Source organism: Cebus imitator, unplaced genomic scaffold (assembly GCF_001604975.1).
Source record: "Cebus imitator isolate Cc_AM_T3 unplaced genomic scaffold, Cebus_imitator-1.0 Scaffold325, whole genome shotgun sequence".
In the NCBI taxonomy this organism is placed as follows: domain Eukaryota; kingdom Metazoa; phylum Chordata; class Mammalia; order Primates; family Cebidae; genus Cebus; species Cebus imitator.
Genome location: NW_016107640.1, coordinates 1,198,518 through 1,221,591, shown reverse-complemented (window position 1 = coordinate 1,221,591; position 23,074 = coordinate 1,198,518). Strand labels below are relative to the sequence as shown.

General features: G+C 36.6%; 1 protein-coding gene across 9 annotated transcripts in view; it reads right to left on the bottom strand.

The window, feature by feature from the left end:
• FAM214A (family with sequence similarity 214 member A) overlaps nucleotides 1-23,074 on the bottom strand; it is a 95,782-nt gene that overhangs the window by 20,916 nt on the left and 51,792 nt on the right. For all 9 annotated transcript variants that reach the window (XR_001818006.2, XR_005196347.1, XR_005196346.1 and 6 more), the window contains 7 exons: nucleotides 14,469-14,653; nucleotides 12,694-12,896; nucleotides 12,247-12,372; nucleotides 9,674-11,480; nucleotides 6,954-7,067; nucleotides 3,207-3,286; nucleotides 2,251-2,359 (listed from right to left, as the gene is read on the bottom strand). Coding sequence is in view for 6 of the 9 variants with exons in the window: in XM_037729951.1 (XP_037585879.1) it covers nucleotides 2,251-2,359; nucleotides 3,207-3,286; nucleotides 6,954-7,067; nucleotides 9,674-11,480; nucleotides 12,247-12,372; nucleotides 12,694-12,896; nucleotides 14,469-14,653 (2,624 nt within the window). In the remaining 3 variants the exon portion in view is untranslated. The remainder of the gene's footprint in view (nucleotides 1-2,250; nucleotides 2,360-3,206; nucleotides 3,287-6,953; nucleotides 7,068-9,673; nucleotides 11,481-12,246; nucleotides 12,373-12,693; nucleotides 12,897-14,468; nucleotides 14,654-23,074) is intronic.

Genomic DNA, 23,074 nt, shown 5'->3' with positions numbered 1-23,074 from the left:
ATAAATGGAAGTAAATCACTCTTCAGCATTTGCATAGCATTTCACATATTTAAATGAAATATTGGTTGGCTGTTTGTTATTTTCTTCCCTTATTCCTTCCTGTCTCCGCTGTTAAGTACAATTATTGGCATAAAGGAGGTTTTTAATACCTATTTTTAGATTGCATTCCAGCCTGGGCACTAGAGTATGACTCCTGTTCTCTCTCCCCCTTTCTCTTTCTCTTTCTTTCTTTGTGGCCCTCCCCTGCCCCACCCCTCACGCCTCCCTACCCCTTCTCTCCTCTCATATTAAAAAAAAAAAGAAAAAAAATACATAGACAGATATTAACACTAGCTGATGAGCTTAAAAAAATCGCAAAAAAAAATATATCTAACAACATTTTAAGAAAGTTTACAAATTTGTGTTGGGCTGCATTCAAAGCCGTCCTAGGTCACAGCTGGACAAGCTTGCTCTAAATGGTAGCAAGAAAAGGTGACTATTAGCTATTAGACTATTTGGGTATTATTCTGTGCCCATGTGTTTCCAGACTTTAATTAATGCCCCATAAATAATGTCTAAAGATCATGATTTCCCCCAACATTACAGGGATAAGACTTTGTCCTGTTTCATTAAACAAATCTAATGTGTCTTTTTAGTGATTCAAGTCTAACCCCATCTTTTATTGCCACAGAATATCAAATTCACTAAGCAGAGGAAATACCTTCTGTAATATACTTAAAACATTAAATTCATTACAAATAAGACCTATGGGTTGGACAGTCTCAGAACATCTCTATTTCTTAAGTCACTTGAAAAATGTATGTATATCTGCACAAACAGAATCCTTTGAAAACTGTGTACTGATCTTTATCTTCTGTGATATGGTTTGGATATGGATATGTTTGTCCCCTCCAAATCTCATGTTGTAATGTAATCCCCAACATTGAAGGTGGGACCTGGTAGAAGGTGTTTGGGTCATAGAGGTGGATCCTTCATGAATGGCTTGTTATGTCCTTCCAATAGTACGTTCTTAATGAGATCTGGTTGTTTAAAAGCATATGGCACCTCCCCCCTAACTCTCTTGCTCCTGCTTTCACCATAGGATGTTCCTGCTCCTCCTGTGCCTACCACCATAAGTAAAAGCTCCTGAAGGCCTCATCCGAAGTGGATGCCCGCACTATGCTTCATGTAAAGCCTGCAGAACTGTGAGCCAGCTAAACCTCTTTTCTGTATAAATTACCCAGTCTCTGTTATTTGCTTACAGCAATGCAAAAACAGCCTTAATACATTCCTTTTTCTAAAGTTTTCACAAATCAGACTGCTTTCTTTTTCACTTATAAATTTTTTTGTAGTATATACTTCAAAAGGAGCCAAAAAAAAAAAAAAATGTCTTGTAGTACAAAGGTTACAGAGCACCTGACCCTCACAATGGCCTATGCAATTTTAATTTGATGACAAAGAGGAATAGAGAGCTTAACATCTCTGAACTGATTTCTTCAAAGTGACATGAAAAGACTTACCATGAAACATCTTTTCCACTAAAACTTTGAAAGATAGCTTCACTAGTGAAATAGTTACAAAGCATATGGTTAATATATTAAAAAACAACTCCTGTAAAACTACTTATCTTAAAAATATAAAATTTTAATTATTTTCCCCCAAAAAACTCACCAGTTAAAGTCACTTTAAAAATGTTGTTTACAGGTTCATAATTAAGGTTAAACTCATTTCTAATTACAGATAACTGAAACCCATGGTTTCTACTTGACCCCAAGTAGAAATATTGGGAATAAACATATCAGAAATCTTATTTAAATTAAAAAAAAAATCTGGTTGCTTTAGAATAGCTGTAGATTTACAAAGAAGTTGCAAATAAAGTGCACAGAACCGTTTGGTTTTGCAAATCAACTTCCCTGATTATGAAGGGGCTGCTGATAGTCCACCATTATATTCCCTGGATCCTAGACCCAATTTTACCAAGTAAGAAGACGACAAATATATTCTCCTGGCTAAAGTAACAGATTCCTCAATCCAACCTAATTTCACCAGTCTTCTATTTTCCATCTGCTACCCAATTCTAAGATGTCACTGCCAACAACTCTGACTTCCCTTCTTGTGAAAATAAAATAAAAAGGTAATTTCAACACTTGAAAAAAAGACAATTCCTTTCTTTCCCTTTCACGATCAAAGTTAAAGACATAAAATGACACCCTGGAACCTAGGTGTCAAATAAGAAATTTCCATTTAAAAAACAGTTTCAAAGCACATTACCTCAAAATTTCCTAGGAGACAAAGACTTGTTATAGGTGGAGCACTAGAACTCAAAAATGGTTTTTCATGAATATCTGGATCATCTTCAATGTTTAAACATGGTCGAGGACTATTAAAAAAAAAAACAAATCAGCAAAATAACACATTAGCCACAATACTTTTTTTTTTTTTTTGGTGGGGGGTCAGGGTCTTATTCTGTCACCCAGGCTGGAGTGCAGTGGTGCCATCATAGCTCGTTACAGCCTCAAACTCCTAGCTTCAGGCAATCTACCTGCCTCAGCCTCCCAAAGTGCTGGGATTACAGGTGTAAGCCACCAAGCGCAGCCACAATATTATTTTCTTTGGTACAAAATTAGGAAAATCTGAACAATTCTACTCAAACTACCATAATAAAACTAATGTTACCAAATTTGAAAATATAAAATTTCAAGTTTAAAATTCCCAATCAGATTTTATTATCCTTGTTACAATATTTTATAAACACACATACACACATCCTAAAAGGTTTCAGGGTGGAATTTAGAACATATGAGATAGTGGCATCTACTGGAAATAAATAATAATGCAGACTTCTATATCAATCTTATTTTCAGTTAAGAATGAGAATACAAGGGCAAAATTGTGTGACTAAAGAATATAATCAGAGTATTATTTGCCAACATGGAAAAAAACGGCCAAGGTTGTTTTTTCCCCCCCCGAAAGAGTAACAGGTAGTAGAGGTTAATGACTAGAAATATATAAAACCACTTAAATGTTAAAACCAACGTAAGAGTTTATGATGACCACTATATAGCTGCTACTCATTGACTTAATTTCTTCCACCCTTAATAACTGTGTGTACATGGTATCATACTGTAAATAAGATTCCTGTTTTTTAGAATCAACATTATTTATTATTAAAGACCAGAATTTTGTGAAATTGTTTGATACACACAAATGAATTTTGGGATAAATACCTTCTAGATGAGAAGTTTTTCAGATGCAGTAATGAAGAATCCAGATCAAAGCAACCAGATTGTGTTTTTCTTTGAGGAACCTAAGGTCAAAACGATCATTTGCGATATTAAAAAAAATTAATTTTTTCTTGAATTGATAACATACTTTTCAAATGAAAGTTAGGCATATCTTTGAAATACTACAACGTCTCCTATAATAGCTTATTTAAAATCATGCTGTTCATTACATATTGTTCTTATTTCTTCTTTTATTAAGTAGTGTTGAAAAAACAGATGATTAATAAAAGCACTTTTACTAGGTTTTGATTGTTATAAGAAGGAGAACCAGTTTTTTCCAAAACCAAATCCTGCATAGAATTCCAATATATAATATAAATAGAATTTGGCTTTTTTGTATACTTCTCTATTATTTTTTTTGGTGGGGGGATACTTCCAACTTTAAAATAAAGAGGAAAAAAACCCAACAAAATAGAGACAGAAGCCTGAGGTCTCGCCAGCACAGCCCATCTTTTGCCCATTCCATCGACTGCAACATTTCCAAGAACTCTAATGCTTTACAGAGAATAGATTTGAAAAGTACTACTCTCCTAGGTTTTCAACGATCATTGTATACCAGATTACTTTTAGGGCAAAACACCACCTAGCTCAAAATATCCTACAATGAAAGACCTACATGTTAATAAAGGTAAAATAATATACAACATACAAGTTAGATAGTTTTGTTTCTACAATATTAAAGATGTGTATCTGACTCACTGGTCTAATTGGTGACTGAAGAAATAGACGATACTGAAAGTCTAAACCACGTCAACATTTTGGAGAATTGTACCAGTGCACTGTTTTATTTGCCGTAGTCAGAATTTACTGTGAAATTTTCAATCTAAACCCTCATGTCTTCAATCCTGGAAAGTTTTCTACCTTTACTTCTAATATTGCATTTTCCTAATCTATTTAGTCCTTCTTTTAAAATTTCTACTAGACTTAGATTGAACATCTTATTTTCTTTTCTCTACAGCTTTTTCGTATTTTACTATTTCTCTTCCTTTTTGTGCTTCATTCTAGGTGCTCCCTAAATATTTGTCTACTCACTCACAAAATCTCTACTGAGCTGATCCTAGTCTGCTGTTTAATTCATCTGTATGTGTATGCATCTCTGTGTATGGACTTCATATATTTTTCATATCTAGACTTTCTATTTAGTTCAAATCTATGATGTTTCATCTAAATTCCGTATCTTTGCCTTCATTTATCTCCCAGAAACACTTTAAACAGTTATTTTTAACTCTCAATTTGCTCTGACAACAGAGTTCCTATATGTGCAACATCCCATTTCTTGCTCCTGCCGATTCTTTTAAGGTGCTTTGTAATTTTTTTTCCTCTAAGATCATCTTCAGTAAGAGGTATTTTCTAAAAAAATAAATCCTTGCTGCTCTGTGTTACAGATGTGGGATAGTTTCATGCTTCCCCTCTAGTGCTAAATGGATTTCATGGGTTCCAATTTAGTTTTCATGGCTTTTTCTTAGCTAGACATCTCTGAATTTCATAGGTAGCATAAATTCAGAACCCCTACTATGTATGGCTTAGATTTAGGCACACTTTCTTTCAGGTGCTTCCTTTTCTCCCACATACTCCACCTGATACACTCGTGAGTAAACAGATGAATATTTTTTCTTCTCCCTCATTTATAGAAAACCAGTCTTCCCTGTTTCTGGCTTTATGAAGAATCTGGTCTCAGCTGAGATTGTTACAGACTTGTAGCCTGGACTCCTGTCTCAGCAGGGGCATTGAACCCTAGTAATATATTAGGTTCAAATATCCTAGGGGACAGGGTTACTCCTTGGGAATTTTTCTTTCTTGCTCTTACATTATGCATTTGGAAGTTATTATACTTCTTCCAGAATCTCTGTGTGGGGGAAGGGGCAAGTGTTTTTATTTTAAAATGGACAAAAAAAAATCTGAACAGTCATTTCTCAAAAGATAACATATAAATGGCCAATAGGTATATGAAAAAATGCTCAACACCACTAATCAGAGAAATGCAAATTAAAACCATAATGAGATGTTGTCTCACTCCAGTTAAAATCACTTCTATCCAAAACATAGGCAATAATGGATGCTGGCAAGGAGGGAACAAAAGGGAAACCCTCATACACTGTTAGTGGGAATATAAATTAGTACAGCCACTGTGGAGAAGAGCATGGAGGTTCCTCAAAAAACTAACAATAGAACTACCATATGATCCAGCAATCCCACTGCTGGGCACATATCTTAAGGGAAAAAAAGGGAAATTAGTATACTAAAGAGATAGCTGTACTCCAATGTTTACTGCAGCACCACTTGCAACAGCCAAGATATGGAAGCAACCTAAGTGTCCATCAATAGATGGATGAAGAATGAAAATGTAGTATAGATACAACGGAATATTATCCAGCCATAAAAAGGAATGAATTCCTGTCTTTTGCAACAATCTGAAAGAAATGGAAAGACATTATGCTAAGTGAAATAAGCCTGGCAAGAAAGACAAATATTCCATGTTCTCACTCAAATGGGGGAGCTTAAAAAAATAATTGAACTAATGAAGATAAAGGGTGTAACAATGGTTGCCAGAGGCTTGAAGAGTTCTGAGTAGGGAAGGATAAAGTGGGAATGGTTAATGGGTTCAAAAACACTGTTGAATACAATGAATAAGATCTAGTATTTGGTAGCATAACAGGATGACCATAGTAAAAAATAATTTATTGTATATTTAAAAATAAGAGTGAAATTGGAAGGTTCCTAACACAAAGAAATGATAAAGCCTTGAGGTGATGGGTAACCCATTTACCCTGATTTGATCACTACACATCACACGTACCCCCATAAATATATACAACTATTATGTACCCGTAAGAATTAAAAAAAAAACCATTTGGAATTTTAAAAAGTTGTTTGGACTTCAACTTTTCTAAAATGGAACCCTGAAGTCCAAGTTATATATTTAAATTCTACATCTATTGTTCGGTAATTATTTTTTTGAACATATGCCAGATATTGTATTCTTTTAGTTACTAAAAAACACATACAACTAAAAATATGTTTGTAGCAAATTACATAGGCTTTTAGTTCTGCTACAAAATTTACGGCTTACTCCATGTTTAACTGAAATGGCAGCCATACCAACTAACTACTGAGTGCTTACATGCAAGAGAAATGCTACTAATCCTCACAACACTAAGGTAGACATTATCATCCTGATCTGCAGATGAGGAAACTGAGACTCCAAGAGATTGTGTTGCACAACTAGGGTGAAGTCAGTGTGACTCCAAAGTGATGCTTTTAACTACTGTACTCAGATCTCTAAGTCTACATGTAATTGAGGAGTGCAGAGATTTGTATGTCTCAAAATAAGATGATTAAGTAAAGGGATTCCAAATCAAAAACAGAAATAGATTTAATTTGCAGATGACCCGGTTAGTGGTATCACTAAGATACAAATCCACTTTATAGCTTTTGTTTTCACATCTAGTAACAATGAAAATTTTAGGCAAAATAATTTCAGAGAAATTTTGTAACTCTAGTAAATTTCATTTTTATTCACATTTTTGTCTTTTTCTATATTATCACATAGCTGTTAAATGTATTGTCAAAAAATAAAATGTTTGATAAATGGAAATTTAAAGTTTTTTCAATTAAAATCTGAATAAAATTATTTGTAAACCTTTCAGATATGTGCAAGTTCTATGCATGAGATAAGAAAAAAATGCTTACAGGACTTGAAAGAAGAGGCAATCCAGTTTGAGGATGAAAGGCTCTGGTTGAAGTTCCATCCAAGGAATGAAAATTATGTTTTCGCCAGACATTTGAATGATTCAGTGTAGTCCTCTGTTAGGAAAATAATTATATTTTAATTATAATAATTTAATACCATTTAAAGAACTTGCACAGCTTTTTTGCTTTTAGACTCATTCCTAACACAATCTGAGGTACTGCTGGTGAAGCTGGTGATATACAAGTTGAATATCCCTTATCCAAAATACTTGGGGTCTAAAAGTGTTTAAAAGTTTGAAATTTTTTCCTTGATTTTGGAATATTTGCATCATATATACTTTACTGGTTAAGCACCCCAAATGCAAAAATCCCAAATCTGAAACATTCCAATGAAAATTTCCTTTGAGGCCTTCTCAGCAATCAAAAATTTGAATTTTGGAACATTTCAAATTTGGGATGCTCAAACTGTATATCTGTAACTTATATTTACACGCATATATATATTCTAATTAGAAAACAATGTCTAAAATGGTTTTTGTACTATGCTGAATAAACTAAGTTCTAAAGAAAATATCCCAGCACTTTGGGAGGCCAAGGCAGGCAGATCACGAGGTCAAGAGATTGAGACCATCCTGGCCAACATGGTGAAACCCCGTCTCTACCAAAAATACAAAAATTAGCTGGGCATGGTGGTGCGCACCTGTAGTCCTAGCTACTCAGGAGGTTGGGGCAGGAGAATTGCTTGAACCCAGGAGGCAGAGGTTGCAGTGAGCCGAGATAGCGCCACTGCACTCCAGCCTGGTGCCTGGTGACGGAGCGAGACTCTGTCTCAAAAAAAAAAAAAAAGAAAAAAAGAAAATATGTCCAAATGTAAATGCCTTATATGGTCATGTATGGTCAGAATTTATCATCTAGCAAGCTAACATTTTATTATTTTGATTTGTGAAAAAACTACTATGGTAGTTCCTCAGAATTCTCAGGGGATATATTCCATAAACCCCAGTGGATGCCTGAAATCACCTATAGTACCAAACACTATATATATTTTTTCCTATACATACCTATTGTGAAGTTTAATTTATAAATTAGGCACAATGAGATTAATGATAATAATAAAATATAATTATAACAATACACTGTAATAAAAGTCATGTGTCTCAAAAAACAAAAACAGAAAAACCAACCAACCAAAAAAAAAAAAAAAAAAAAACAGAGGCACTCAACTTTTTAATATTTGACCTGTCATTTCAAGAGAAGGAATAGTATATAATATGTATAAAATAACACTTGGATTTTATATGTTGCTTGGATATAATGTTCAGCTATATTAGATAATAGGTTTGTGTAAAAGTAATTGAGGTTTTTGCCATTGAAAGTAATGGCAAATCGCAATTACTTTTGCACCAACTTAATAGAATACTTGGTTCTTTTGGTTTCATCATGGGACAGGTAGGACAGTTATGAGGAAACTCGGACTCAGAGAGAATAACAGACATACCAGTAGCTGTACAAAGTCCTTAGCGATTCAACTGACAACCCCACCCCAGTCTCTTGACTCCTAATACCTCACAATAATCCAGGGCAAATCTGTGGACTACACAATTCCTTGGTTCATTCCTCCTGTTGAGAAAATGAATGAATTCCTCTTGTTGCCTTTTTTATTTCAGTACTTACAAACAATTCTTGGATAGTAAACAGGAGTCAGAAATTAAATTTGTATTAGCTTAATGTATTATTTGTTAGCAGGTCCGACCAAATACTAGCAGTGTGACCACTGTGCTATGCTGTTGGTCAGTTAATGACTTTGAAAATATATACAGGGAAATCACTAAGCTACTGGTCCCAACACCTGAGTTATAGTCCTGGCTTCACAGTTTAGTCCTTGAGTGACAGTGAATTACTTCTAAAAACAAGACTCATGATAAATCTCTTTTGCCTATCTCAGAGCGGTAACAATCAAATAATTTGTAAGTATTCTGTAGACCTTAATGTACTATATGAATAAAAGATATCTTGTTATTTCCATTTCATTTTTTGAGACAGGGTCTCACTTTGTTGCCCAGGCTGGAGTGTAGTGGCACAATCATGGCTCATTGCAATCTTGAACTCCCGGTCTCAAGTGGTCCGCCCACCACAGCCTCCCAATAGCTAGGCCTACAGGTGTGTACCACCATGCCTGGCTAAATTTTATATATATATATATATATATATATATATATTTTTTTTTTTTTTCGGTAAAGACAGGGTCTCACTATGTTGCCCAGGCTGGTCTCCAACTCCTGAGCTCAAGTGATCCTTCTGCCTCAGACTCCCAAATTGTTGAGAGCCACCATTCCTGGCCTGGGTGCTTTTGTCTAGAAGAAAAACAGGCCTTTAGGATGGGGGAGCAGGGAGAGAATAGAGCTAAAAGACCTAAATAATAGACCTAACATGTAATGAAAACAATTACTGTCCTATTAACAGTTTTTTTCAAAAAGGTACCACTTCCTATTTTTCAAACCGCGAGATCTTCAATTCCTCCATTTACTTAGCCTTTGTTCTTAGGAGAGTGGGTTATTTGCAAGGATGTTAATACTGGTTCTGTAGGTTTATTATTGTATCAGATTGTGTGTCCCATAGACAATGGAACCTTGGGCCTTTATAACTAGATCTCTTTCGAACAAAATTTAAACCATAACAAATATTTGAGAATCATATTTGACATATTAGATGCTACTTACCAATACCTCTGTATTTTTCGGTTGCTTACATGTAGACAAACAGTCTTTTAAACTTCTCTGAGAACAGTTTTGGGATTTTTCATTAGTTGGATCTTCTTTCTTATCCTGTTCATTTTTTAATTGGTCTGACTTTTTACATTTGAAACCTTCATTATCTTTATTGAGATAATTCTCTATGCTATTAAGTTTAGTATTTTGCTTACATGTCTTAGGCCTTTTTGAGTCTTTGTTTGAGCACATGCTTTCATGTTTGTTCAAATATTCAGACATTTCCAACATAGTAACTTTTGAGTCATTTTTTTTTGAATCATCAGATTGAAGATTGTCAAAGGATTTTAGATGATTGTTCTCATGTATTAATTTTTCCTTATACTTATTTACACAAATCTGTTTTTCAATACTATTGCAGTACGAATGCTGTTTATCAATTCCATTGCTCATTTCTTGCTCCTTAAATCTGCTTGTCAAATCTAAGTTATATTCTTTGCACTGAGACATAATTGAGGAAGTCAATAAACTAGTACTTTTGTTCAGTGTCTCCTGATACGTATTTTGGATGATTTCACTAGGATTGTTCTGACACTGATTTCTTGTTTGAGGTTTCAAAGAACACTTTTCTTTATTATTGTATTTAAAGGCGCTAAAAGATTTATTAGGTATTAAGTTTTTTCCATCACTGGTGTCTCCTAACAAGGAACATTTTGTGTGAGAAATGGAAACAGAGGACTCATCCTTATTTTTCTTCAACAAATTTTTGTCTTCATATGAACTCCTAAACACTTTAGATGCAACCGAACTGGAGTCATGCATGTTGAATGACTGCCGGGGGATATGTGATGCTGCTGGATCAATGTGCTCCAAGTGTTGAGCAATCCTTGCAATAACATCTTGCCGCTCCTGGAGTAAAGAGCCTATCAAAGGATTAGTCTCTCCAACAGACAGATGAGAATAAAAGCCATTAGAAATACAAGTTTCACTTCGACGAGTTTCTGGTTTTAGTCGAATTTTCCCCTCATTGGTGTCTTCTGGGGAGGTAAACTCTGGACTACCAAAAGACATGGAGAAAGTTTCTTTACCTTTTCCCACATTCTCATTTTCTTGTGAAACCCGGAAAAATTTTGAATGGAGTGAACTAGACGCTTGAGTATTAAATGGATGTCCAGAAACATGTGAAGTGCTTGGATCACAATGAATCAAATGCTGGGCAATTCTTGCAATAATTTCTTTCCGCTCCTGAATTAAACAGTCTATTAAAGGATTAGTCTCACCAGCTGACTGCCAGAAACTCTGGCGGTTAGAGACACTGGAATCAATCACTGGAAATGATTTTAAAGTTCTCACTGACGTTTCACGTGATTTTATGTCGCCTAGACCACTAAAGCCCAGAATATTGGCTTGAGATGTCCCATGGTCAGATTTAATGCCAGTGCCTGGATATAGTCTGACATTTTTGACAGCTGCAGTATATTCTGGAGTTGGGCCATTTTTTGCATGTAATACACTTTCAGGTGCCATGGTCCAAGTTTGTTTGCTACACAGACGCTGTGAACTGTTTGTACCACACTGTTCTGCTTCATTTGAATGATGGTGCTGATGGGTTTTAAGTTTATGTTGTTGAATTCTTTTCTCATAAAGGCCAATATTAGCGTGAATACTACAGGTCAAAACTGGATAATTAGATTGTCTGGGCAAGGACTGAACACTGACTTTCAAGGCAACACTGTGAGAAACATTGGGAACAGGAAACACATGCTCAGTCGGAGTCTGTGAAAAATTCCATTGTAGGTCTACGTCAGCAGCACTGATTCTAGAATCACACAGAAAAATACTATGTTAATGGATTATAAAGGATATATCCTTATTACTGCATATTATTTTAAAGGTAAATCAGTCATACACTTATTTTTGTTTGCATTCATTACCACTGAAGCTTACTATTAGCCACTTTATCATGCACATCATTCTGATAAAACCAATGTAAGTGATATAATAATTTATGCTTGGAAGAGATGATCTTTTTAAGCATACCAGATCACTTAAACATTAAAGCTGAAGAATATTGTAATTTAAAAATATTTGTCAAAACAGAAAAAAAGACCTTGTATTTACTAGTAGATATATGGATTCAGCTAATTCTATTGTGCAAAGTGATTAAGATACACCCAATCTCATGGCCATCTGCCTAAAAAGCCAATCAGCTGTTTAGCAGCCTATACCTTTACATTATTCAAGATGTCAAAAATTAAGTAAAACTAACATAGAAATTCAGCAGCTCAGAAAACTTTTCTACTTTATAATAGTAGCATTAAGTCTACTGGTTCTCTAAAGTAAGCTTAAGAGTTCTCCTGATATTATTCCATACCAAATGTAACACAACAAAATTCATACTGATTCAATCTAAATTTCTCTAACTTGTTTTGAAAAACCTCAGTAAATTTTATCCATGTATATTTATAATTGAAGGAAATGATCTATTTAAAAGATAAGATAACATTCGGTTGCTAACCAATGTGGCTGAATATGCATTGTCCTTTTTTTTTTTTTTTTTTTTTTTTTTTTTGCCCTAGACGTACCTGTAGAGAATATTTCGTGGAATAGCACCATGAGAAACACTCAGCCATGCACTTAACTGAGAAAAAAACACAAATGAGCGGACAGCCAACAGAAGCGTCTTCTCTTCAATAAATCGGTCACCATTCCTAAGGGAAGTAACAAAGCATAATTTAAATGTCAGCAAGTACAAAATGACTCAATTTTAGAATGGTAGAAGCTGACATACATAAACTTATCACTCAGGAAGTGTGCTTTGAAGAGCATAGGAATGCACTTACGATGTCACTTGAAGTCACAATTAGTAAATGGAAGCACTATATTTACTTATATTTAGTGCCAAATATAAATACTATCTCAATTTTATTACATAGAGGAATTCAAAGATATACACTTAAATAATTTATCAGAATTAATAAAAAAAAACTTGATTTACCAAGAACAACTTCGAACTACGTTCTACAACTTACTGTCGAGGAACTGGCTCCAAGATCCATCTTTCTAATAATAATGCATCTTGCTTAATTGCAGGATCATTTAGATCAATTCCTTCTGTGCTGGGCCCATCATCGCTGTAGCAGCAGTCTGGGAGTAGCATCACTTCCACCATGATTGGAAGGTTATTCTTCCACAACGATGTGACCTCAGACCTAGTTCGTCTGGCTTGGCGGCACTTAGAGAAAATGAATATAAGCAAAATGTCTCAAAAACCCACCTAATTTTGTTTTTAAAATAGAAAATTATAATTGTAAAGTAGACATCGGTATGAGAAATGAGTCATCTATTGCAGAGCTTTGCTCAGAAATGGCTATCTAGGTGTCCTCATTTAATAATATATCTATGCTAGTGAGCTCTAGAGTGCAAGGATTAGTACTGAGCATTTATTTTATTTTTTTTATTTGACAGTAAGTCTCGCTCTGTTGTCCAGGCTGAAAAGTGCAGTGGCGTCATATTGGTTCGCTGCAACCTCCGCCTCCTGGGTTCAAGCAATTCTCCTGCCTTAGCCTCTTGAGTAGCTGGGATTACAGGCGCCTGCCCCCGACACCAGGCTAATTTTTGTACTTTTAGTAAAGATGGGGCTTCTCCAGGCTGGCCAGGCTAGTCTCAAACTCCTGACCTCAGGTGATCTGCTTGCCTCGGCCTCCCAAAGTGCTGGGATTAGAGGTGTGAGCCACTGCACCTGGCCAGTATTGAACATTATAATGCAAATTTTCTTGAGGATTTTATCTTTGCTCTAACTTGTGGAAAAAGAACTACTATATACAATGTCTGAGAGGCCTCTGAGTTGACCCAGCCTTGCCTACTTTATTAATTTCATCATTTAACAGGAAAGATTACTACTTAAATCTGAACAACAAAATATTAAAAACTCATTTTCATTAAACACTCAAAAGATACATATTTTTTGAGATGGAGTCTCACTCTTGTCGCCTAGGTTGGAGGCATGATCTCAGTTCACTGCAACCTCTGCCTCCTGGGTTCAAGCAATTCTCCTGCCTCAGCCTCCTGAGTAGCTGGGATTACGGGCATGTACCACCATGTCCAGTTAATTGTGTATTTTTAGTAGAGCTGGGGTTTCACCATGTTGGCCAGGTTGGTCTCGAACTACCGACCTCAGCTGATCTGCTTGCCTCAGCCTCCCAAAGTTCTGAAAAGACAGGCGTGAGCCACTGTGCCTGGCCTCAAAATAGACAACATTTTTAAAGTTTAAATATTTGGACCACATTTGAGAAACTAGTAAGTGGCAGAAAAATTTTTAAAGCAAAGTATATGCTACCTGCACCAAAATATGTTTAACAATGCTACACAAAAATGTTAACAAAAAATATCCTCCCATTAAAAAAAACGAATACAAAAGGGAAATTGGTTAATGTGGGGGAAATAATCAAAACAACATCAGTTTACCAAATGAATAATAACACAAAGGGGATGAGCCAGGGCTGAGACTCTAAAAATAAAGAAAGCAAAATTCAACAGCAGAGATAGTCTGAAATCTATCTTATGAGATGGCAGGTATGAAATTGGGTACCCGCCTCCCCACTGATCAGCAAAGCTACCTACCACATTTTCAAGAGCCTTATTTGAGACCATTATCTATGGTCCAGGATTCAGATTTTTCTCCTTTATGATTATGATAAATTTTATATTGAAATGTGACAATTATAACTGTAATAGAATAAAGATGATGATGGAACATAAACTAGTTTATATAAAAGATAAAAAGCATTCAACACAAGATTCTCACCTGGGCCAGCTTGTCACTACATTCATGTTTGGTAGTTACTGGATAACAAGATTGCGCTGGAGGGCAATGAAAGCTTTCTGTTCGACCTTTTACGGAACATTCAGGTGTTCGTCCTTCTGTTATCAGCAAGGCCAAAGAGACCAAGAACTCCTCTGCATCATATTCAAAATATTCATCCAGAGTATCTGAAATAAAAAAGGGACAAAGGGTCCTCAATTTAATGTACTCTCAATAAGAACTCATCTGGTATGTCTAGAATAACTAATGTCACATTACACATTTAAGTATATTGATTAACAAGGAGTGAAAATAATAAAAATGAGACAATCAAAATATACTACACTTTTGATTCACAAACTATTCACAAGTGAGGAGATGATGGATAATTCCAAATTCTAGTTGAATTGGTTAAAATTATGGAATAAAATTGTTTTTATATGAGTGTAAGTTAAAGCACTAAAGGTTTAGAAATACATTTATCATCCTATATTACATGTTTGGATGTCAGGTACAATAGTTTTTGCACACAAATCATCACTAACAGCTAAAAGGTTAAAATGGCTTATGTCGTATTTTTAGCTAAGATGTTCTATTGCTATTATTTACATATTAGAAAAAGACACAGATCCAACTGCATGTTTCTCTTTCTCTCCCCTTCCCTTCCTTAACTAGTTCCTTATGCTCATACTGCTAATTCTGTGACATGAAAATTCATAGTCATGGGGTGCTCTGTGCTTTTACTGTACAGTAATAACAGTTTCTAAGGAAGAAATGCTATAATTATCAAGCAGTGGCAGAAAGTGTGATTTGTAATATATGGAGTATGGTATTTTGGTTATTACAGTTTCAAACAATCCAATCTGTAGATTTTTTTTCATGTAGTTATGGTAATTTAAGTATTTCTCATGAGTGCTGTTAGTTTTCTAACAGTTAATTTTAAAAACTGTTAATTTGCTATACAAGTTGAACATTCATACACAAAACTGCACACACTATTCAATTTTTTGTATAATTTGTTGTACAAAAGTTGCTCTTATCTCTGCCAATTAAGCAACAAATATTTCAAATGCCTATTATACCTTACCAGGTGATAGGGGAACACAGAGTCATAGGTACATAGTTCCTAATTTTGAAATCTTTGGGATTCAGAGAATTTTTTAAACAAACAGAACAATGCAGCATGGAATGGGCAGAGAAAAAATGCAATTTGAGCAGAGATTTCATGCAGAGAAAGCATGCAAAAAGAAGGACTGGAGCCAGATTATGAACAGCTTTGAAGGATATGATAAAGAATGGTCTTTTCTAGTTTCAGGAAGGCTTATCAGGAAAGGAAGAAGCTTTGGCAGTAAACGTTATTGAACTGGTATTTTAAGACCATTCAGTAAAGTTTCTCTAAAGTGACCATTTACAACATAAAATATAGCCAACATTTGCTAACTTATCACTGTCAGTTCTTAGTCCTTTCTACACATCAACTCATTTAATCCTCAGAGCAGCTCTAGAAGGTGAGGATTATTACTTCCATTTTTCAGATAAAGGAAGTATGGAGAGATTAAGTAACTTGGCCAAGATCACCCAGCCTGGAAGTAGCAAAGGTGAATTTTTGGAGCTGCACTGTTTAGCTCCAGAATCTGGGCTCTATTTCTAGTCTTAGTCAATTAATCTACTTTATCATACATCCCCAAAAGTTAAGAAATAAATGGATCATACGCTTTAAAAATTCTCAAAGCAGTAAACACGACAAATACATATTATAACGTACTGTGACAACCACTAGTACAGAGGTTAGCAGTCCATATTATAAAAGCCCAAACGGTCAGTAGTTGAGCAGGGATATGTGGTGGAAGACAGTGGTGAGGAACGGTTCTATGGTAGTGATATGCTGCTGGAGACAGGACACTTACTGTTTTCTCCTGTTAAATGAAAGTAACAGTTGCCCAGCTGTCTGAAAGAGCTTTAGGAAGATCACATAGAGCAAGGCTTTAACTGTGGCCATTGTCAAGGGTGAACACTGGCAGCCTTCTTTAAGTTGTGTGACCCCAGGTTGGAGGCTGAGGCAGGAGAATCCATTGAGCCTAGAAGTTCAAGACCAGCCTGGGCAACAGAGGGAGACCCTGTCTCTATTTAAAAAAACAAAAACAAAAACAGTATGACCCTGTTCCCCAACCCCACCAAAGCCAATTGATTCAAAGTGAGCACCTGACCCATCGTGGGTCAAAGTCTCTTTCCTAGGACACTGGAATTAGGATTCAGAGATGTTAGTTTTTCCCTGTCTGCTACGACTTAAACTGAGGCAATATACACCCAGGAGCTAAGCAATGACCATAGACTGCCATGGCATGGAACAGCAAAGAGGAGAATGAAGTAAGCTAGATAGTGAATGAGAGAGACAAGAGACTTTGGAGTCACAGAAAGCCAGAAAAGGTAGTAAAAGTAGGCTGGGTGCGGTGGCTCACACCTGCAATCCCAGCACTTTGGGAGGCCAAGGTGGGCAGATCACCTGAGGTAGAGAGTTCAAGACCAGCCTGACCAACACAGAAAAATCCCGTATCTACTTAAAAAATACAAAATTAGCTGGGTAGTGGCGCATGCCTGGAATCCCAACTACTCCGGAGGCTGAGGCATGAGAAGTGCTTGAACCCAGGAGGAGGAAGTTGCAGTGAGCTGTGATTGCACCACTGCAATCCAGCCTGGGCAACAAGAGTGAAACTCTGTCAAAAAAAAAAAAAAAAAAGAAACCCAGAAAAAGTAGTTGCCTGATTCCTCACAATGTTGCAGTCCGTCATAAGACCTACTGAGAGAGAATTCTGTATCCCTAGTAATCAATTCCTTTAAGCTTGTTGAGTAAATTATTTGTAATCAAAAGCACCTTGACTAGTAACTAAAATATAGTGTTATGAAATTAAAGAAGATATTCATAAAAAAAATTGCTAGTCTGTAAAAGAGAATTTTGAGTGATGGGCTAAACTGAAATTCGTATGTTGAAGCTGTAACAGCCACTATAAAGCTATTTGAAAAATAAAGCTTTTAGGAGGTAATTACAATTAAATGCGGTCATAAGGGTGATAACGCAGGCGGCTTTAAAAGAAGAGAAAGTGATCTCCTCTCTCCCTGCTTTCCCCCATTTCCCAGAGCTTGCATGTGTCTCCCTCTCACTTTCTTTCTCTTCAAGGAAAGGCCACATAAGCACGCAGGGAGAAAGCAGCTGTCTGTGAACCACAAGAGCTCGCGCCACGACCTGCACATGCTGGCAACCTGATCTTGGACTTCCAGCCTTTGGAACTGTGAGAAAATAAATTTCTGTTGTTTAAGCCACCCAAGTTTATAGTATTTTATGGCAGCCTGAGCACACCAAAACATAGGGAAAAATAAAACTTTCCAAAAATGTGACTATTTCAAAATTTAAATAATGATTTTCTAATTAAAAAGTAACACATTCACTGAGAAGTTTATAAAATTCAGAGAATAAGACAAAGATAACTAATTATTCAGAGATATCTATTGTTAACTTTATAGCCTTATTTTAAGCATGTATACAACTTTTAAAACAAACTTGGGGCCAGGTGACGTGGCTCACACCTATAATCTCAGCACTTTGGGAGGCTGAAGCGGGTGGATCATGAGGTCAGAAGATCCAGACCATCCTGGCCAACATGGTGAAATCCTCTCTCTACCAAAATACAAAAAACTAGCTGGGTGTGGCGGTGTGTGCCTGTAGTCCTAGCTACTCAAGAGGCTGAGGCAGGTGAATCGCTTGAACCTGGGAGGCGGAGGTTGCAGTGAGCCCAGATCGTGCCACTGCACTTCAGCCTGGTGACAGAGCAAGTCTCTGTCTCAAAACAAAACAAACAAAAAACTTAGGTTCATACAATATAGCTTCTAATCTTATTTTTTTTCACATAACATTATATAGTCTCTACTTTTGAGTATCATTAAACAGTCTTTAAAGATGTAAAATTTGGCTGGGTGTGGTGGCTCATGGCCTCTAATCCCAGCACTTTGGGGGGCTGAGGAGGATGGATCAGTTGAGGTTGGGAGTTTGAGACCAGCCTGACCAACACGGAGAAACCCTGTCTCTACTAAAAAAAAAAAACAAAATTAGCTAGGCATGGTGGCGCATGCCGGTAATCCCAGCTACTCAGGAGGCTGAGGCAAGAGAATTGCTTGAATCCGGGAGGCGGAGGTTGTGGTGAGCTGCGATCGCACTATTGCACTCCAGTATGGAGCAACAAGAGCGAAATTTTATCTCAAAAAAAAAAAAAAAAAAGTGTAAAATTCACTTTGTAAGACAGCCCATAATTCTTTTAGATACAAATCCACAATAACTGTAACACATAATTGGCTGACTACCTCTGCATGATCACCTTGGAATCAACTATAACTCATCTGCAGGCCTCTAACCAGAGCATAAATGTGTATGATCTCCCCAGATACTGTGTACCAAAGCCTGGCTAAAAACTCATCATTTCCCTCATCATTTTTTCCTCACTCTTAACAAGGATGTCTCTTAAAGCTACTTTTTAAACACTACCAATACCACTGTACATACCCTAAAAGATCACCTGATCATTTCTGCAAGTGACAAAACTATGGGACACTAACAGGTCAGGTTAGGAAAGGACATAAAAAGTGGGGATGAGGTTGGGGAAAGTGCAATGAGAGAGCAAAAGAAAGACAGGTATCACCAGGACTCTAAGACTTGTTATCCTTGTGCCTGCAAAACTGTAATGTATCTCCAAAGCTTCTGGCAGGGAGTGGCTAACTCTTGCAGCAGGAATTATCAAGTTTGAAGTAATAAAAACTGAACAGCTATGAAAAAGTACTTTCTTCTTCTTCTTCTTTTTAAATACACAGGGTCTTGCTTTGCTGCTCAGACTGCAGTGCAGTGGCGTGATAATAGCTCACTGTAACCTCAAACTCTTGAGCAATTCTCCCACCTTGGCTTCCCAAAGTGCTGGGATTACAGGTATGAGCCACTGCCCCAAGCCACTTTTAAATAATGTAACATTGACTAAATTTTGGTTGCTTTGGTCATTATCTCTGTAGGGAGTCAACTAAATAAACCCATAATTGGAGTTTACAATTCCTCAGATGACTTGCTGAACTTAGGGTATTAAATGTTTAGATAGAAAATATGAAATAAAGATTAGAGATGATACTAATTATCTGTTAATTACCAATGTAACTATTACATAAGTATTGAAAGGAATGCTATGGATTATATAATGGTATTTTGAAACATAAAAAATATTACCTGAGTACTAGTGATATGTGATGACAACTTTTAGAAATTTGTGAAGAAGAATGTCTAATTTTAATAAATAAGAATACTAAATCATAGTAGTTTTCAGAAAAGTTACATAGTTATAGACTGTCCTTGAAAACTGGCAATAAATTTTTTTTAAAGAAAAGTCACATCTTTAAAATTTTTATAATGTCAACCTCTAAACACAAGAGCAGAGTTTACTGAAGAAAATGACTAATAACTGAGAAATATGTCAGGCTAAAGACAATTCAATAGATATAACTTGATATTTTGAGGACATAGAAATAAAGTCTGATTTTAGAACATCTGAAAAGGTCACTTTTACAAAAACAAAATGTTTCAAATCTAGACAAATATGAACTGCTGGCCTTCTTATCAGTTACACATTAGGAGAAATAAATTATTTGGCCAGGTACAATGACTCACTCCTGGAATCTCAGCACTTTGGGAAGCTGAGGCGGGTGCAACACTTGAGATCAGGGGTTCGAGACCAACCTGACCAACATGGTGAAACCCCATCTCTACTAAGAATACAAAAATTAGCAAGGCATGGTGGTGCACACTTGTAATCCCAGCTACTTGGGAGGCTGAGGTGGGAGAATCACTTGAACCCAGGAGGTGGAGGTTGCAGTGAGCTGAGATTACGCCACTGCACTCCTGTCTGGGTAACAGAGCGAGACTGTCTCAAAAAAAAAAAAAAGAAAAGAAAAATTATTTAAATTATTTGACATAAAATATTGAAGAGAACAGAAAGGATGTTATAAATTTTCATAGGCTATGAAGGACAGATCACTGGACAGTGGTGATTGGTAACCAATCAAAACACAGTACTTGGGGTCCCTCTACCTAAGCCCCTCAATGAGGACTGTGCTTACAGCACGCTGTCTCAGAGCTATAATCAGACTGACTGCTTCTGCATGCTCTTCTGGTTCTGGAGTTTAGCAACTTCTTAAAATTCCCAACCTGTTCTGTCCATCAAGAAATGTGAACAACTTTAGCCACCGGGAAAACTTTGAACAACTGGAGTGGTCCATAGATGAAGTAGACTAAGAAGTAAATTCTTCATTGCTAGAGGAGTTCAAGGCAAGTTTGATAAACACTTGGCAGGGTGTGGTTGAAGAGATTTATGTAAGTGAGTGGTTCAATTAGGCTTGTTCTCAGGTTTTTTCAACTGATAATTTATGATTCTTTGTTTTTCAGAAAAAACACAGGAGAAAGACTAGAAGCACTACCTTCTTCTTGAGAGACTCTAACCAGGAGCCCAGCTGAATCACTACTCATCATATACACATATTTCTTGATTTAGGAAAAAAACCCAGGATGCCTCAGAGCTACTTCAAAGAGAGTGAAAGAAGAGTGTCTTTCCCATTGCTGGGCTGTTACATATCTGTTTACTTCTAAAGACTGCCAGGGTAGGAGAAAGAGTCCAGGCATCTTATACCATGGATTAACATGGAAAAGGAGGCCTGGGAACAACCTAGGGAATTGCTACTAAGAAAGTTTATCTAAAAATAATGTCCAGCCAGGTGCAGTGGCTCACACCTGTAATCCCAGCATGTTGGGAGGCTGAGACAGGCAGATTGCTTGAGCTCAGGAATTTGAAACCAGCCTGGGCAACATGGTGAAACCCCATCTCTACAAAAATTAGCCAGGTGTGGTGGCATATGCCTGCAGTCCCAGCTACTTGGGAGGCAGAGGAGAGAGGATAACTTGAGCCTAGAGGTTGAGGCTGTAGTGAGCTGGGACTGTGCCACTCCAGCCTGGGCAACAGTGTGAGACTCCATCTGAAAAATTAAAATAATGTCCTTTTAACTTCATGATGTACAACCGAGTATTGTGAATAAAAATTCTCCATGAATTTATCCCCAGGAAATATCAGAACAAGTACACCAAGCCAAATGTTCAAGAACATTTATGAAAATATTTATGCCAACTTAAAAAAATTGGCATCAACCTAAATATTCAACAACATGAGACTGGTTAAATACACTGTGGTCCAGTTATATCCAAAATACTGACATATATCTACTTTTGACAAGGAAACGTGTCTACAACCTAAGTAAAAACACAATGCTTAAGAACAATGTTACAATTATGTGTCTGTAGAATCACAAGCATATACAAGCATAGACAGACATATACACAACAAAATATTATCAGTCCTATAAAGCAAACACATAATCACATATATTAAATTGTAAATAAATCACTATTCTCTGGCTAGCATTAGATAAGTAACTCCTATTAACTGAAAAATAACATGTAATAACAGCAGTTCCAGTGTCATATATTTTTAATTAATCAAAGTTATTACTTTTTGTAACCCCTACTGATATGGTTTGGCTCTGTGTCCCCACCCAAATCTCACCTTGAATTGTAATATTCCCCATGTGTCATGGGAGGGTCCCCGTGAGAGGTAATTGAATCATGGGGGTGGGTTTTCCATTCTGTTATTGTGATAGTGAGTAAGTCTCACGAGATCTGATCGTTTTATAAAGGTGAGTTCCCCTGCACACACTGTCTCTTGCCTGCTGCCACTTAAGATGTGCCTTTTACCTTCTGCCATGATTGTGAGGCGTCTCCAGCCATGTGGAACTGTGACTCCATTAAACCTCTTTTTCTTTATAAATTACCCAGTCTTGGGTATGTCTTTATTAGCAGCATGAGAACGCACTAATACACTTCCTTTTTTTGTTTGTTTCTTTTTTTTGAGACAGTCTCACTCTAAACCCCAGGCTGCAGTGCAGTGACATGATTTTGGCTCACTGCAACCTCTGCCTCTGGGGTTCAACTCTTGTTTCAGCCTCCTGAGTAGGAATCACAGGTGTGCTCCACCATATCTAGCTAATTTTTATATTTTTAGTAGAGATGGGGTTTCACCATGTTGGCCAGGCTGGTCTCGAACTCCTGACTTCAAGTGGTCTACCAACCTCAGCCTCCCAAACTGCTGGGGTTACAGGCATGAGCCATTGAGCCTGGCCTACTATTTCTTAAAGTAGGTCATAGTTTGTTTACTTAATACTGGCATTTGTGAAGACACACATAGGTAACAGTGTTCTGGTATTGAGAAATTGGAACTCAGTATTTCAATCACTTTTTCTTTTTAAAAACAAACATTTAAAAAATTAGGTAAGAACTGGAATCTCATACTGATAATATGAGAAACACATAAAAGTGAGTTGAGGCATCTGAGAAGGGATATTAAGAATGGATATAAGGGCCGGGCGCGGTGGCTCAAGCCTGTAATCCCAGCACTTTGGGAGGCCGAGGCGGGTGGATCACAAGGTCAAGAGATCGAGACCATCCTGGTCAACATGGTGAAACCCCGTCTCTACTAAAA